Genomic DNA, 18,006 nt, shown 5'->3' with positions numbered 1-18,006 from the left:
ATATTTTGACACATGCATATAATGCATAATAATCAAATCAAAGTAATTGGGATAACCACCACCTCAAACATGTTTCTTTTCTTTATGTTGTGAAGATTTGAATTATCTTGTAGGTTTTGTTGTGTTTTTTGAGGCTGAGTTTTGCTCTTGTTGCCCAGGCTGGAGTGCAATGGTATGACCTTAGCTCACTGCAACCCCCACCTCTCAGGCTCAAGCGATTCTCCTGCCTCAGTCCCTGGAGTAGCTGGGACTACAGGGGTGCGCCACCACACCGGGTTAATTTTTGTACTTTTAGTAGAGATGGGGTTTCGCCATGTTGGCCAGGCTGGTCTCGAACTTCTGAGCTCAAGTGATCCACCTGCCTCAGCCTCCCAAAGAGCTGGGATTACAGGCATGAGCCACCGTGTCCAGATGCAGCATTCTTAGTGGTAAAATGGAAAATAACCTATATATTATCAATAGGAGAGGATTCACATGGAGGTTTTAAAATTTGTACTAAATCTCTATTTACTAAGATTAAAAGTAATTCCAGGATATATGGATTAAGTGTTGAAAAAGGGTACAAATTATACATAAAATATAATATGTAACATAAAATTTATAAATTTAACTAGATATATATAAGTGCATTTTTTAAAAGAAATGGAAGGATACAGGCCAACTAGGATGAGTATTTCTGAAAAGAAAGACGGATACTTAGCTACTTCAGAAGTATTTGAAATTTTACCTGAAAACAAATATATAATTTTTAAAAAGGTGGTACTTGGTAACATGTTGGTGGAACCAGAATTTAAAATATATCAGTAGAAACACAAAACCAAAGGTCTGTGCTAATGTCTCTTATATTGTGAGATTTTTTTATTTTAATGAAAATGACAGTAAAATCTCTTCTTGTATTATTGCCATGCAGTCTGATGGATGAGGTATGAATTATTTTATGAAACTCTTATCATTAAATATCTATGTTGATCAATTTTTTTCAATTGCCAATTAAACCAAATGTACTCTCTGATTTGAAAAGCAGGTATTAGACATTGTTAATCTCACTTAACAGATGTGTGTGTGTGTGTGTGTTTGTGTGTGTGTGAGAGAGAGAGAGAGACAAGGTCTCACTATGTTCCCCAGGCTGGTCTCAAACTCCTGACCTCAAATGATCCTCCAGCATCAGCCTCCAACGGTCTAACTGTAACTCCAAGATGACAAGTCCTACCTAGCAACTAGTGATACTCACCAATCAGAATTCACCAGCTCTACTAAGACGCTGCCAGTGCCAATAAACTTTCTTTTGAAACAATGTGCATGAACCTTCTCTTTTTTCTGTAAAATCCTAATTTTTTCCTTTGTTCTCTGATTATACAGAAACCATCCTGGTCTGTGTGTATATCTTGGATTGCAATTCCACTTTTTGTAGCTTTTCCCCAAATAAAACCTGTTTACTTAGAGAATTGTATCTATATATTTTTATGTTAACATAATCTGGTGTCATAAGTGGAGTACAAAGAAGACACCTTGGAGAAATCAGTTGCCCCTAAAACTAAGATGTGAATATCCAAATCAGGCTCCTGGAGCCCCCCCTTTCCACCTCTATGGGTCACCCTTTTTTGCCCGGATGAGTCTCTCTTGGATTAAAGTTTTACAGTTTTCTTTGGGTTTTTGTTTATGAGCTCTTTTAGGCTTTCTGTTTAGAGTCTTTTCCCCCCTATTTATGGGGGACTTTTTCCTATTTATTAGGCCTCCTGGTTTTTGAGGGATTGTTCCTTCTGTTAAGGAAGCCTTGTCATCCTATCTAGTGAATATGTACTTTGGTTTTTTTTTTGTTTTTTGTTTTTGTCCATTTGGTATTTTGGTTTTTGCATGTTTGGCTTTGTGCCAAACACCTGGATAAATTTATTTACAATATGGGCTATCAAAGCTCAAAGGCATGCCAATAGAGCTGCCCCACTTTGGAGGCTTTAGTTGATGACATATTCAAACGTTATGGAGATCTTTTTAACTCCTCAAGCCTAATTATCTTGGTACTAAATCAGAGAGCCGCATCTATAAGATCAAATAATTTGAATGCAACATATTAATATCTTAATTGGTATCTTGAGGTTCCAAAGTGCATTCAGGACTCACAGATTGCCTCACTGCAAAGTAAAGTCTCCAAACTTGTTGAGACTTTCCTCTCCAGAGTCTTCCCTTCCCCTTCCTCCACCTCCTCCTCTTTATTCTTCTCTAAGCTACACCCCCTTTTTCTCAAAACTCCTTAACTATTCTGGCATATTGACTATTTAAGTAAAGACACTTGAAAAGCAGCAAGTACAAAAAAAAATCATTCTGACCTTCTTATTCTTAAAAACAAAAGATAAAATTCCCATGTGAAAGACACACTCCCAGCCGGGCACGGTGGCTCACACCTGTAATCCCAGCACTTTTGGAGTTCGAGGCAGGCCAACCACGAGGCCAGGAGTTCAAGAGCAGCTTGCCCAACATGGTGAAACCCCGTCTCTACTAAAAATACAAAAATTAGCTGGGCTTGGTGGTGCACATCTGTAATCCCAGCTACTCAAGAGGCTGAGGCAGGAGAATCGCTTGAACCTGGGAGGCGGAGGTTGCAGTTGAGCCAAGATCGTGCCACTGCACTCCAGCCTGGGCGACAGAAAGAGACTCCGTCTCAAAAAAAAAAAAAAAAAAAAAAAGACACACTCCCTATACTAGAAGGAAAGGCAACACTCTTATGTTCAAGGATGAGATGTTAAAACAGAGACAATACTGTACAGACCTTTTTAGAACTACTCTTATTTTTTAACTTTCCCTACATAATTCGGTTACAGTTTCACAGTTAACTATTCTTCATCCAATCTAGTATACTAGTAACTGAGTCAAACTGCTTTACCCAAAATTTGGGTGCCCAAATTTTTACCCACAGCCTTCATAAGATTACCTATCAGGGCAAATAAAAAATCATAAAATGTAGCCTTGTCTCACTTCGTGAGAAATATAATTTGAATTTAATCATCTTCTTTAAATCAGTGAATTTGTATTACTATGTTCTACTGATGACTAACTTTTTCTTTCTTTCTGTCTTTTTTTTTTTTTTGAGACGGAATTTCATTCTTGTCACCCAGGCTGGAATGCAGTGGCATGATCTCAGCTCTCTGCAACCTCCACGTCCTGAGTTCAAGTGATTCTCCTGCCTCAGCCTCCTGAAAAGCTAGGATTACAAGTGCCAGCCACCATGCCCGGCTAATTTTTATATTTTTAGTAGAGACGGGGTTTCACCACGTTGGCCAGGCTGGTCTCGAACTCCTGACCTCAGGTGATCCACCCGTCTTGGCCTCCCACAGTGCTGGGATTATAGGTGTGAGCCACGGCACCCAGCCGACTAACTTTTTCTTAATAGAAACTGTAAGGTCAGGATTGGCTGGGAGCCCAAGCACCTTCCCATTGCAGGGAAAGGGTGAGTGAGAGATCCCGAGTCGTCCACATTCTCACTGTGGACTTCTGCAATCCTAGCCACAGGAAAGCTTCTCTACACATGCTGCCCTGAGACCAGTGCAGGAAGCTGCCTGGAAACCACACAAGGGCTTTGCTCCAGACAGAAAGCTCACGCTGAGTCATACACCCATCTGAGACCTAAGTCCTGCAGCACAGCACCATTTTTAGAGCCCAGTCTTCACCAGATTGCATCCTGCCCTAGGACCCAATAGACCTGCATCTTCAAATCCCAGGAGCCCCTATTGCCATCCCTCAGCATCCACCTGGAGGGCTGCAGCAATGCAATGCTGGCTAGACCCAAAATTGCTGCAGGGTACCTGGCACATTAACCCATACAGTGCTCTACTCCCAGGGCATAGGGTGGTGCAATGCACCAAGGGACAAAGGGAACCAAAATGTGCGCTTTCCAGAGCCTGAGAGCTGCCTGCCTGGGGCTATGAACAGCAATCCCATTCCCACCAGCAGCAGAGCCTCTGTGCTTGAGCTTGCACCCAAAAGACAGGATTCCTCCTACCCCCCTCTGCACACCATTGCAGTCGCTGGGAGCTAAAGCAGGTGTGCCCTAGAGCCTGAGATCTGCTTGACAGGGACTGCTGACAGCAATCCCACCCACACCAACAGCACAGCCTCTGCACTGTGGCATAAGCCTTGAGTACAGACTCCCGCTGTGTGTACATCACTGCAGCTACTGTTGCTGCTGGGAGCCAAAGTATGTGCTTCCTAGAGCCTGAGAGCTGCCTGCAGGGTACTGGTGACAGCCACCCTACCCCAACCAAGAGCAGGGCCACTGTGCTCTAGTGTGAGCCCTGAGGTCAGGGTCTCTACACCCACCACAACATATTGCCCCACCTTGCCTAGCACAGCCTGCATGCAACTAGGGGCTTGAAGTCTGGCCTTCCCAGCTTGGCACCATGTCTCCTCCAAGGTCCAGGCATGTAGCCCTGGGGACCTGGCAATCACACCACCCATTTCACCACTTTTGGCATCTGTGTGCTCTACCAGGGGACCTGAAGATAAGCCCACCCAGCCTGTTACCAACACCACTGATAACATCCACCCCATGTGCCATCTGGGTTCCTGGGGACTGTCCCATTTGAGAGCCATACTCATCGGCTGGATTAAGCAGAAGAAAGAATTTCAGAACTTGAAAACAAGTCTTTTGAAATAACCCAGTGCAGCCACAGCCAACATTAGTGACAACTGCCTGGAAGCTCAAAGATCTACTTACCCATCTAGCTTACCACTGCCACTGCCGGCATCTGAGCAAGCTGCCTGAAGGCCTGAGAATTGGTCCATCTGGACTCACTAACACTGGTGCCTGCATATGCCTCTTAAGGGCCCAAGGAAAGCATGCATGGCTCGCTGCTGCTACCACAGAGGCCTAAGGCTGGCCCAGCTGCCATTCTTATTCCTAGGAAAGCCTCACCATGGTCTGTGCAAAGCTAAAGTATCCTTCCCAATTATCATCATAGAAACATCTTCAGGAAAAAGTCTTCCTCTACGAAAGTCAATGAAAAATTGAAAGGAGTGACCATTACACCAGCTGCATGGATATCTACATAAAGCCACCAGAAATGTGAACAACCAAGGCAATTTGACAAAGGATCAGAATAATTCTCCAACACCAAATTCCAATAAAAATAAATTCATGAAATGCCAGAAAAAGATTTCAAAATTATGATATTAAGAAATCTCAGTGAGGTAAAAGAGAATGCAGATAAACAACAAAAAAATCAGAAAAACAGTTCAAAATGTGAATGAGGAATTCATCAAAGAGATAGATTTTATAAAAAAGAACTAAAGCAAAGTTCTGGAACTGAAGAATTCAATACACAAAATAAAAAATACACTTGAGAGGCACAACAATAGACTAGATCAAGCAGAAGTCTTTTGAAATAACCCAGATAAGAGAGAGAGAGAGAGAAAAAAAAACAAATAAGAATGAACAAAACCTATGTGACATATAGGACATCATAAAGAGACTAAGTATTTCAAATTTTGAGTCTTCTGAAAATGAGGTCAAAGGCATAAAAACACTAACAAAATAATAGCTGAAAACTTTCCAAGTCTAGCAAGAGAATTAGACATTGAAATACAGGAGGCTTAGAGATTTCCATACAGATATAAGCCACAAAGATCATCTATATAGCATATGATAGTCAAACTGTCAAAACTCTCTTTGTCTCAAAGACAAAGAGAGAATGGAACTGGAGGTCATTCTGTTAATTGAAATAAGCCAGACGGAAAGACAAATATCCCATGTTCTCACTCATACGTGGGAGCTAACAAAGTTGTTCACAAGGAGGTAGAGAGTGGAATGATAGACATGAGACCGGAAAGGGTGTGTGTGGGGGTGGGGGATGAAGAGAGGTTGGTTAATGGGAACAACCACACCGTTAGATAGAAGGAATAGGTTCTAAGGTTTCATAGCAGAGTATAGTGGCTATAGTTAACAACACTCTATTGTATATTTCAAAATAGCTAGAGGAGAAGACTTGAAATGTTCCCAACCCATAGAAATGATAAATACTCAGGTGATGGATACTCTAAATGTTCCGATTTGATCATTACACAATCTATGCATGTAACAGCATTTCACACATATCCAATAAATATGTACAAATATAATGTAAGAACAAAATAAATTTTAAAAAACTATAAAGTCTTTGTTTTTGTTTGTCTTTATGTTTATACTTTTTCCTGTCTATATGTTATTCATATATATTTTTCTGCCAAAATAGATGAATGAGCACTATTGGGTTAAAGGGGGAGAGAAGCACTAAGATCAAGTAATTTGTCAGGAAAAATATGTCAATCAATAACAGGTCAGTTCCACATTAAAAATTGTTTCATACAATATTTTCCAGATATTATGAAATACATTCATAAAATGTTAATATTTAACACCTCAAAATTACTAAGTTTTTATTAAAATTTAGTGTTCCTAAGAATTAAAAGTTCTAATTAGTACATGTAATTATGAATACAAAATGTACACTAAAAGTATTTTTGTCTGAGAAAGTATCTTGTGTGGTCTCAATTATAACAGAAAAAAGAAAGTCAATTTTTGTACCAGAATAGAACGATTGGTTGTTCCAATATAAAAAAGGAGAAAGGTAGGAAAAAGTCTGGGGTTTTTAAAAATAATGGAAAGTCTGAGCAAGACATGGAGGGTTTCTTTCTTTCTTTCTTCTTCTTCTTCTTCTTTTTTTTTTTTTTTTTTTTTGAGATGGAATATCGCTCTGTCACCCAGGTTGGAGTGCAGTGGCGCGATCTTGGCTCACTGCAGCCTCCGCCTCCTAGATTCAAGCAATTCTTGTGCCTCAGCTTCCCAAGTAGCTGGGAGGAATACAGGCGTGTGCCACCATGCCCGGCTAATTTTTCAGGTTTTGGTAGAGACAAGGTTTCACCATGTTGGCCAGTCTGGTCTCAAACTCCTGACCTCAAGTGATCCACACACCTCAGCCTCCCAAAGTCTTGGGATTACAGGTGTGAGCCACTGCGCCCAGCAACGTGGAGGGTTTCTGAAGGATAGGTCTTGGGAAGGAATTTTTGTGTGATGGGATTGGCTGGCATTGAGAGGAAATTGTTTATAAGTTTTTCTAAGAATTGATTGATGTCAGGGATGCACTGATGTAATTCAGAATCTGGTTTATTATGTGTGGAGCAACGGGGTTTTCTTGAAACGTTGACCTGCTCTTAATAAAAATTACAATAGGATTTGATTTTTAGTTCTGAAATCTGTTTCTATCCATTTTCAACCATCTTCTGAATTGCAGGGTTTTTTCGTGTTTTACAGTTTACATTTAATTTACTTAATTCCAGATTTACAATGCTATCTTCTCCATTTAAATAGTAATTTCATTTCTCAAAATAGAGGGATTTTGAAGCTTTTCGGATTCATATTTCAGAAGTACAACTTTTGCTGCATCTCATGCATCATTGCCTTCACCTCTTCCTCCTTTTCTTCTTGAGGGGGTACAACTTCTTGCTTGGCTGAAACAACTCTCTCTCTCAACTTTTCATCTGCTTCTATAGCCTTTTTTTTTTTTTTTTTCAGTTCTGACTCTGCTACTGTGACTTGACACTGAAAATATTTGTCTTCCTCCAGTGTAACTTGATTCTATGCTCTTGGTTTTTCTTGATGTGTCTGAGTTTTTTCCATGTAACCAGAAAATTTCACATACTTTTACTTTTTCTAAAAGCCACATGCACCCCTGCCCAAGGTACTGGTTGTTTTGTTTACTTATTCTGTAATAGGGTGTATGCTTATAACTTTGGGCACACACTCTTCCAGTATCTAATTGAATTTAAATACCTTTTCTTCAGGTTCAAATTCCAGGTTATCTGAACAGGCTTCCCATAGGGAGAAGCAATCACATTGCAGGAAGTTTTTCTTTACCTTTTGGTAACTGGCCTAGAGAACAAACATGTTGTGTTTCACCAAGATGATTTCCTGTGCACTTCCGGTTACCGTCATTATGCTTTAATTACTCAGCAATGTTGAGCTTTAAATAAAGTTAAGGGTATTTTTAAAAATTTAACATCCATGTAATTTTCTGTATTTATTTTTAAAATATTTTAATTGTCACTCTGGTTAAGTGAATAATTTATTATTGATGTGAGTGTTCTAAAAATTATGTAAAATTTATAGAAGTCTAATGGTCTTGGTGTCAACTTATAATTCATGATTCTAGTGAATCCATGATTTATGAAATAGAAATAACTAAATTTCCTTATCAATGGCTAAATATCATTAGATTCTTTTTTTTTTTTTTTTTTGGAGACAGAGTTTCACTTGTGTTGCCTAGGCTGGAGTGCAATGGCGCTATCTCAGCTCACCACAACCTCTGCCTCCCATGTTCAAGTGATTCTCCTGCCTCAGCCTCCCGAGTAGCTGGGATTACAGGTATGTGCCAGCACACTTGGCTAATTTTGTATTTTTAGTAGAGACGGGGTTTCTCCATGTTGGTCAGGCTGGTCTCCAACTCCTGACCTCAGGTGATCCGCCCGCCTCGGCCTCCCAAAGTTCTGGGATTACAGGCATGAGCCACCATGCCCAGCCTAGATTCTTAATTGTAGCTAGTCTAAGTCTTTGCCATCCACTGTTTTAATTCTTCTCTAATGGCATTTGCAATCGGATTCATGGAGAAGACTCTGACAAATACTCCTGAATACAGGTTTCTGATAACTTTAAAAACAATGGACTAAGTAAAAATTTTCGGAACTCTAATAAGGGAACTAATGGCTTCATGAAACTGCTAATTGAGATCAAGTACAACAAAAAATAATTACAGGAGATTGAATAACTTATGAAGATCATATTTTAATGACTTTCTGGATACATTTTTGGTTATTTAACCTAAAAGATTTGTTTTCCAGATTTCAGAAAACGTTCTCTCTTAAGCTACCTAAAGTTTACAGCAATTTGGTAATATATACTTTTATGAACAGAGGTGGAAATGTGATCCCTATTTGATCTGCCTAAAATTTGAAGCTCTTCATGTGTATTTTTATTTTATGGCAATAGAGTTGTTTGCATAAGTTCAATAAGAATCTGCTTTCTTTATAACAGGATAGAATTTAAAACATTGATTATATTACCAAGGTTTTGACTGTGATATTATATTTAAATTGTTTTTGGGTACTGCAGACAAAGTCTGAAATCTGCCTTGATTTGGTTTCCTAGATTCAAGAGGTTTTAAAATCTGAGATTACTGCAGACCAGTCACTATTCTTACTTATGTAAGAAGTATCCTGCAAGAGAATAGCAGCAAATAACACACAAGGGTGTTCCAATTTGCCTCACAACAGACTTTTCAACAAAAACTGTACAGACCAAGAGGAAGTGGGGCAACATTTTCAAAGTGCTGAAAGAAAAAAAAAAGCTGCCATCCAAAAATATTATACAGCAAAGCTACCTTTCAAATATGAAGAGGAAACTGTCTTTCCCAGACAAACAAAAGTTGACAGCATTCATCACCACCAGATCCAGCGGACAAGAAATACTACAAGGAGTTATTCAACATGAACTAAACACTAATTTGCACACACACAAAAATTGAGGGCACAACACCCACTGGTAAAATGAAGTATATAAGGAAGCCCAGAATACTCTAATACTGTAATTGTGGCTTGCAGTCCACTCATAACTCTAGCATGAAACCCAAAAGACAAGTCTATCAAAAACAGTAATACCTACAGCAACCTGTTAAGAGTTAGGCAATATAAAAATATATAGATGGATAGCATATAAGTCAAAAGTGGCTGGGGTGAAATTCAAGTGTAAAGATGTTTTTCAGTTTTTCTTTGTTTGTTTCTATTCTTTTTTGTGATCTAAGATAAGTTGTTCTCTTTAAAATAAATGCTTGTATTTATAAGATATTTTTATAAGCCTCATTGTAATCACAATGCAAAAACTTCTATTACATTTACTGAAAATAGAAAGTAATGAATCAAAACATGCTACCAGAGATAATCACTTCACCACAAAAAAACACAGTAAGCTAACACAATAAGAACATAAGAAAGACAGAAATTACAAAACGACCAGAACAAAAAAGCAATCTTTCCATGATTTGGTTTCCTAGACTCAAGAGGTTTTTAAATCTGAGATTACTGCCGACCAGTCACTATTCTTACTTATGTGAGAAGTATCCTGCAAGAGAAAAGAAACAAATAACATGCAAGGGTGCTCCAATTTGTCTCACAACAGACTTTTCAACAGAAACTGTACAGACCAAGAGGAAGTGGGGCAACATTTTCAAAGTGCTGAAAGAAAAAAACCTGCCATCCGAAAATATTATACAGCAAAGCTACCCTTCAAATATGTAGGGGAAACTGTCTTTCCAAGACAGACAAAAGTTGAGAGCAGCAGTAAGTCCTTATTTATCAATAATAACACTGAATGGAAATTATCTCAGTTCTCCAATTAAAAGGCATCGAGTTGCTGCATGGATGAAAAAATGAAGACCCATGTATCTGCTGCCTACTAGAAACCCACTTCACCTATAAAGACACACACAGACTGAAAATAATGGAGTAGAAAAAGATTACATGCAACTGGAAACCAAAATGGGACAGGAACATGCTAGTTCTATCAGATCAAATAGACAACAAATCGAAGATTGTAAAAAGAATGTCACTATATAATGATAAAGGACTCAATTCAGCAAGAGGCTGTAACAATTATAAATACATATGCACTCAACACTGGAGCTCCCACATATATAAAGCAAGCATTAATTAAAGGAAAAGATAGACTACAATACAATGATGGCATGAGAAGTCAACATGTCACTCTCCATAATGGACAGATAACCTGGCAAAAAATCAACAATGAAATATTGAAGATCATCTTCCATGAACAAGTGGGATTCACCTCAAGAGGGTGAGGATGGTTCAAATGATATCAATCAATAGCCAGGCATGGTGGCTCATGCCTGTAATCCCAGCACTTTAGGAGGCTGAGGCAGGCAGACCAGGCAGGCAGACCACTTGAAGTCAGGAGTTCGAGACCAGCCTGGCCAACATGGGGAAACCCTGTCTCTACTTAAAAAATACAAAAATTAGTTAGGCATGATGACATATGCCTGTGATCGCAGCTACTCAGGAGGCTGAGGCAGGAGAATTGCTTGAACCCAGGAGGCAGAGGTTGGAGTGAGCCAAGATCATGCCACTGCACTCCAGCCTGGGCGACAGAGCGAGATTCCATCTCAAAAAGACAAAATAAAACAAAACAAAAAACTTATATCAATCAATAAACATGAAAAGAATCAGGAACAAAAACCATATGCTTATTTCAATAGATTCTGAAAAAAAAGTCTTGATAAAATTCAACAATGTTTCATGATAAAAACTCTCAAAAACCTGAGTATAGAATGCCACTTTCACTCCATGCTATCTCATGACTACATGAGATCACTTTTTCTTAAGTTTTTAAAATGATCATCTCACATGTTACTGTTTTCCTATGTAACGTTTTCAACAAGTTATTTCATGGTTAGTTCGTTTCAGCGTAAATGTATTATATCAGAATGAAAGTTGGATGCTCAAAAACATCACCATACTCTACAGATGGATTCAGGACATATTTTTTAATTGCATAGATTTTTAACTACTTTCTTGCAGGCATTCTTAACATTTTAAAAAGTATTTATATAATAATTTCATCATGTTTCATTTATAATTATTCTTACTAATTATTATTATTGGGATATAAGTTCACTTTGTATTGCTCACCAATTTCTCATAATTGTGCCTATTTCATCATTATGTTTACAATGCTGCAGGGATGAGAGAATCACCAATTCAAAATGTGCAAAAATATACAACTTGCATGTTTATGATCAATTTAGGGGATTTTGTAATCTTTTCCAGGCAAAGCAAAGCCTGTATACACTGGAGTCATGGCTCATGAGAACCAAGGAGCTGGGAGTTGGGAAACGCACTGATTAAGGCTGAAGTGTTCACCAGTAAACTGTTGGGGTTATCAAAAAGAACAACCAAGACTTGGACAAGGCAGGACAGCGTGTAAGAAGACACAAAGGTGCTCACCAGGATGAGGATGCTCTGTGTAGCTCTGGTCTCAGGGGAGGATATATGTGAGAGACTGTTTGTGTGAATCTGCTGCTTGTGCCTATACAGGATGAAAACCATGGAGCTGCTGGCTCAGTGCCTCATACAAGTTAAAAATGTTTCCTTATTTTTGTTCATGAAGTTCAATACATTAAGTCAAACTAATTCTTTTGTTTTTTGAAGTATTGAATCTTTAATACTTTGCATCAGCTTTATAGTGAAAATACAGGCTCAGTATGTTAGACTGTTTCCTATAATTGGGACATAAACGTTTTGCTCCTTTGGAAGTCTATCTGCCATAATCTCCACACAAACAGAGTGGATTCACACTTTCTTCCTCCATATAGCCATTTCTCTGTTATTTCAAGTAAATTTTAATACAATGAGTGGTTGTGCTTGCTTGCTCACCTTAGGGATATGAGAACACCCACCCCAAAATCTCTTTCTTTTTAACATGATCAATTGGCATCTTCACATGATGAAGAAAAAAAAATTACCGTCTACTGATTTAGATCCTGAACATCTGCTTTTTTTTTTTTTTTTTTTTCTGTGAGACAGGGTATCACTCCCTTAGCCCAGGCTGGAGTACAGTGGTGTGACCACAGCTCACTGCAGCCTCTACTTCCTGGGCTCAAGTGATTGTCTCATCTCAGCCTCCCAAGTGCCTGGGACTACAGGCGTGTGCTAACACACCTGGCTAATTTTTTTTTTTTTTTTTTTTTTTTTTTTTTCAGTAGAGACGAGGTTCCTACATATTGCTCACGCTAGTCTCAAACTCCTGAGCTCGAGCCATCCTCCTGCCCTGGACTCCCACAGTCCTGGGACTATAGGAATGAGCCACTGCACCCAGCCAGCATCGGTTTTCTAATAGACAGCACTCACCTGATGTTTTTATTTTGGCATAAGTATATTTTTTGTACTCTTCTTTGTCTTACTGTCAATCAGTCTAACCGTTTATACATCTAAGTGATTTAAACATGCTATACTAATTTTCCTCCATATAATCATATTTTAAATGACTACTATCTGTCTGATTTTATAACTTGGCCCCCAGTTCTGGTATTGACCAAAACCTTATCTCCACGCTACATCATCACTACTGGAGAACACTTCCTTCTTCAGTTTCTTGAATGATCATCTCCCTCATTGCTACTTCCCCATGTAACTTTCTTCAGCAATCTCATGCTTACTTAATTTCTACATAGATTTATTATATCAGACTGAAGGTTGCACCCTCAAAAAGATCCCCATAATTTCCAATTTGATTCAGGACCCAATTTTTTTTAATTGCATAGATGTCTAATGACTCCACTGCAGACATTAATAAAACTGTAATAATGAGTATTTACATAATAATTTCATCATGATTCATGACCTAATTTAAATTGCATAGACCTCTAATGACTCTACTGCAGGTATTAATAAAGTTTTAATAATATGAGTATTTACATAAATAATTTCATCATTTCATTTATAAGTGTTCTTACTAGATATTGTTTATCATTGGGATGGAAGTTCACCCTGTTTTGTTCATCAACTTCTCATAATTGGGAGAAGTTCATAATTAAGATTACGTTGCTGCACAGAAGAGTAAATCATCAATTGAACCATGAGCAAATATATACAATGTACATGTTTATGATGAGGTTAGGAGATCTTGTCATCTTTTCCAGGCAAAGCAAAGCCTGTATACACTGGGGTCACAGCTCATGAGAACAAAGGGGCTGAGAGTTGGGAAACATGCACTCATTAAGGCTGAAGTGTTCACCAGTAAACTATTGGGATTATCCAAAAGAGCCATACAAACTTGTAAAAGGCAGGAGAGAGTGTAAGAAGACACAAAGGTGCTCACCGGGATGAGGATGCTCTGCGTAGCTCTGTTCTCTGGGGAGGCTCTGGGGGAGAGATTGCTCCCATGAATGTGCTGGACCCGCTGCTTGTGCCTGTGCAGGATGCAAACCATGGAGCTGCTGGCCCAGAGCATGAACCCCAGACACAACACATCAGGGAATGATAACAACATTGCACACAGTGTCTGTGCGATTTTGTTGTTGCCTCCCCCACAACAGTCTCCCAAATCCTTGTTCACTGTGATGTTTGTGTGGTTCCGTTTGCCAGTCACATACATGGGAAAGATGATGTTTACCAACATGCACAGGATCCAGCACAGGAGAACAGAAAAGCCAACATGCTTGGGAGCTTTCTCTTTGAGTTTTGCCCACCTGGATTTCCTGGAGCTGACCGTGATCACCTGGAAGACACTCAAGAGGCAGGTGGTGCCAGTGGACACTCCCCTGCCCACTCTGTGGAGATAGAAAACAAGTTTGCACCCAATCGCATTGAGAAAATATCTAACCCGGAAAGCTGCCATTGTCTGGGGGACTCCTTTACAGAGAAGAGCCAAGAAGCTGGCTGCAATCAAGTGCTTAACAATCAAATCTGTGGACCTTAACCTGCACCCAATGTAGTAAAGGGAGAGATAATGGAGAAGAGAGAAGCTCCCCAGGACTCCCACCATGGTCTGTGATAAGAAGATCATTCCCATTGCCACATACCAGGAGGCCATTCTGCCACTGATGTCTGTCACTGATGTTTGTCTTCAGGGCTGGGAGGTCCCGCATGGAAATATGAGGCATGAGCTACATTTATAGTGTCACCTGCAACCCAGCATTCGCCACCTCCCATTGCTCTACCCTTAGAAATACTTAAAGTCGCTCTTCTGTTAAGAGGCTTTTGAGAGTTGAATGCGTAACCTTTAAAGAGCACTTCCAATGTGGGAATCAGTGCTGTGCAGATCATACATGTGATAACTTCTTTTTTCACAAACCTATGAGGCAGGCATTACTATTACTTTCATTGTAAATATGAGAAGAACATAGACACAGAGAGGGGAAGTGGCTGACGACATTTCTACCCTACTTACAGGCAAAGTGCGAAATTGAACCTGCCTGGTTTTTTTTTGCAAAGAAAGTGCATTTAGCCACTATAGTTGACTAACAAAGCTAGATAGCTGTGTTCTTTGAATAAGACACACACACACACACACACACACATACACACACACACAGACCTTTGTTTTTATTCCTTGTCATTATATTTTAGTCTTGTAGTAGGTTACTGTATGTTGTAATGATTTTACATTATGTGTAAAAATGTATTCTATTTGCCAATATCCAAATAAATAAAGGTTTAGAGATCTTCAAAAATGTAGATGCAGGGATTATAGTTTGATACTATAGAAACCTGCGCCATGACAAGTTGGATTTAATGACTGCAAGCATGGATCAATATTAGAATGGAAAGAGAGTAAAAAACATTGTGAGCATTTGCTTTTGTGCCACGGACAAAGGCATAAAGGCACCTACCACAATCATGTCTTACCCAAAACAATAGGACATGAAACACCAATATGGGATAAAATAGTGTAAGGTAATAACCAAATTCTTAAAAATCTTAGATGACATATCTAGATCTATTAATAACTGAGTTAAACAAATTATTATCCTTAGGACAATATTTGCATAACTAAATTAAAATGTGACAAACATGAAAATTGGAAACTCTAGTGGGTGTATATTATATATACTTTGTAAACGGAAATTAGAGAGTTTGGGTGATGTTAGAATCTATTTAAAGCAGAGAACACATCAGAGGACACATTTGAGTCTGATAGCTGCTCTCTTTAGCTCGTTATTATAAAGTTACCTTTTCCTTAATGCTGCCTCCTTAACGTCAAGAGGAAACACAGTCTCACCATAATCAACAGACTATGGTAGTTTTCAGTGGAGACACAATTAATGCTCCCATCAAGCCCTGCACACTCTCAGACTTGGAGAAAACATTTTCGTTCCAGCAACTACCAATTAGATACACTGTTTCTGTAAGGAATTATATGACTCCTGTAGAGTCAGTCTATTCATTACAAGCATGGTGATATTATAGTCACATCCTTAGCAATCCTGAAATTTTAGTCTATGATTCCTGCTGGGTAGGCGGAACAGCAGATTGATTTTAGTACCACAGTCCTTAAGAATGCAACCAGGTTTCACTAGTACAACAGATTGATTTAAGAACATTAGTCCTGAAGAACATAGTCAGGTTTCATTATTATTTGGTGAAACACCGACAATGCGGGTCAGTGTGGATTCTCCTAAATCACATCAGGACCCGCCAGGGATTGGTGTGGGGCTAGGATCCCATTTCTCTTCAGTAGCTCAGCTCATGGCTCATAACTATTCCTCTTTTCTCTGTGACTTGGGAACTAGACAGTTTTCAATCTAGAACAATATCTTATTATAATATGATGACTTACCCTGGCTCCTGGGAGGCACCCTTCCCTACAGACTGAAACAGAAACTTTCTCCCCAGCTGCATCTTGCTGCTAGGACGATGGGCTCAGTGCGAAGGTTGCCACAGCCAGGATCGTGTGGGAGGGAAGCAGCCAGAGCCTGAGATATGGTTTGTGGTTCTGTGACCTCACCTCCCCTCAGAACTGCAATTATCTTTTCACCTGCAGTGGCAACGACAGTGCAGCCTTGGGGAGCTGAGAACGTTTCAGAACAACTTTTCTTCCCAATTGCTAATCACCAAAAGCAACGACAAGTTTCTGGCCAGCATCTCTTCAGAGACTATGAGGAGTGTTTGGGAGAGGCTCTTTCGTCTCCATCCCCTGGAGAGACACAGTCCTACATGGAGGGAGCAGGAAACGCTGAGTTCTGACCTGTGAGACACTCACAGTGAGGGGCGTGTGTCCCCGGATACTCTGCTTTGCTGGGAAGTTCTGCCCAAAAGCAAGTTCTTTCCTAATCTTCATGCCACTCAGCTGCAGCATCATTAGATTATGTGCAGAGAAATGAACCCAGACAGAGTGCCTGAGAAGGATTTTCAAAGGGATGCAAGCAAAAGGACAAACAGGATGCCAACCGCTCAATGCCAATTAATTTGGAATCTGGATGCTGTGGATCAGGTGACTAAAAAGTCATTCTTTGATCAGTCCAGGGAAGCAAATGCTGCTTACTCGATTCAAGAGCATTGGATGGTTGCCACAGTCCTCTACATTTTTGTGTGTGTGTGTGTGTGTGTTTCTGAATGTTCAGTAATGATCACTGGTTGCTCTTGTAATAAATTAAGAAATATAAAATGTGAATTCAAGTTAATCTTTTGGTTTTTCCTACAAACAAATGTTCATTTTATTCAGGCCCTCCATTCAATGCATCTCAGTTTCCATGTCAGGGATTAGAGCCATAAGCTGAACAACCCCTATCATACACACAGACGTATATTCACACAGAGATGTACACACACAGGTGCAAACACATGCATACATGCACAGCAGCACAAATCAAACGAACATCACATACATATACACAACTGGACACTCACCCTCACATACACATTCCACCACAGGCTCACACCCACCACAAACCCACACTCATGTTCAAATACACTCACTATGCCCAGCACTCACACAGACTCACACAGTCCCACTGACCTTTAAACACCACACTCGCAGAGTCAGCAAACGCATTTGTATCTTGATACCAGGTTCCTATCTGGAGACTAGTGGCGGTCATGCCTTTACTGTGATTCAGCCTTTATACTTCTTCCCACTTTGCACCACTCATGATGATGACGTCACCATGTGCAATGTATAAAATGATGTGCACATTGCTACTTTGGTCCAAGGCATTAAGTAGAAAAGTTTGAGTACTGGGGTCGATATTGCATGGGTGTGTGATAGAGGGTCTGATATTGCGTGGGTGTGTGACAGAGTGTGACACTGCACAGGTTTGTGATATAGGGTAAATCTGGGGGCTCATGGAAAGGACGCTATTGAGGCAGAGCACCTGTAAATGTAGATTGATAGCGAACAGGAGACAGAGCACAGAGGCTTAAAAGGGACAAGGAGGTTAATTTCCAGACAGTAGAGGATGCTGCAGGTTTTAAGGG

General features: G+C 39.7%; 1 protein-coding gene across 1 annotated transcript; it reads right to left on the bottom strand.

Annotated features, from left to right (window-relative positions):
* Positions 1-13,633: 13,633 nt before the first annotated feature.
* On the bottom strand, positions 13,634-14,681 carry LOC129020998 (vomeronasal type-1 receptor 4). Its single transcript, XM_054466050.2, has one exon. It carries the CDS (start codon positions 14,621-14,623, stop codon positions 13,718-13,720), a length of 906 nt encoding a protein of 301 aa, XP_054322025.2. The 5' UTR covers positions 14,624-14,681; the 3' UTR covers positions 13,634-13,717.
* Between the last annotated feature and the right edge of the window lie 3,325 nt (positions 14,682-18,006).

The sequence above is a fragment of the Pongo pygmaeus genome, chromosome 20 (assembly GCF_028885625.2).
Source record: "Pongo pygmaeus isolate AG05252 chromosome 20, NHGRI_mPonPyg2-v2.0_pri, whole genome shotgun sequence".
NCBI classification, from domain to species: domain Eukaryota; kingdom Metazoa; phylum Chordata; class Mammalia; order Primates; family Hominidae; genus Pongo; species Pongo pygmaeus.
The sequence above is the reverse complement of the archived record's forward strand: the minus strand, read 5'-3'. Positions and strand labels throughout refer to the sequence as shown.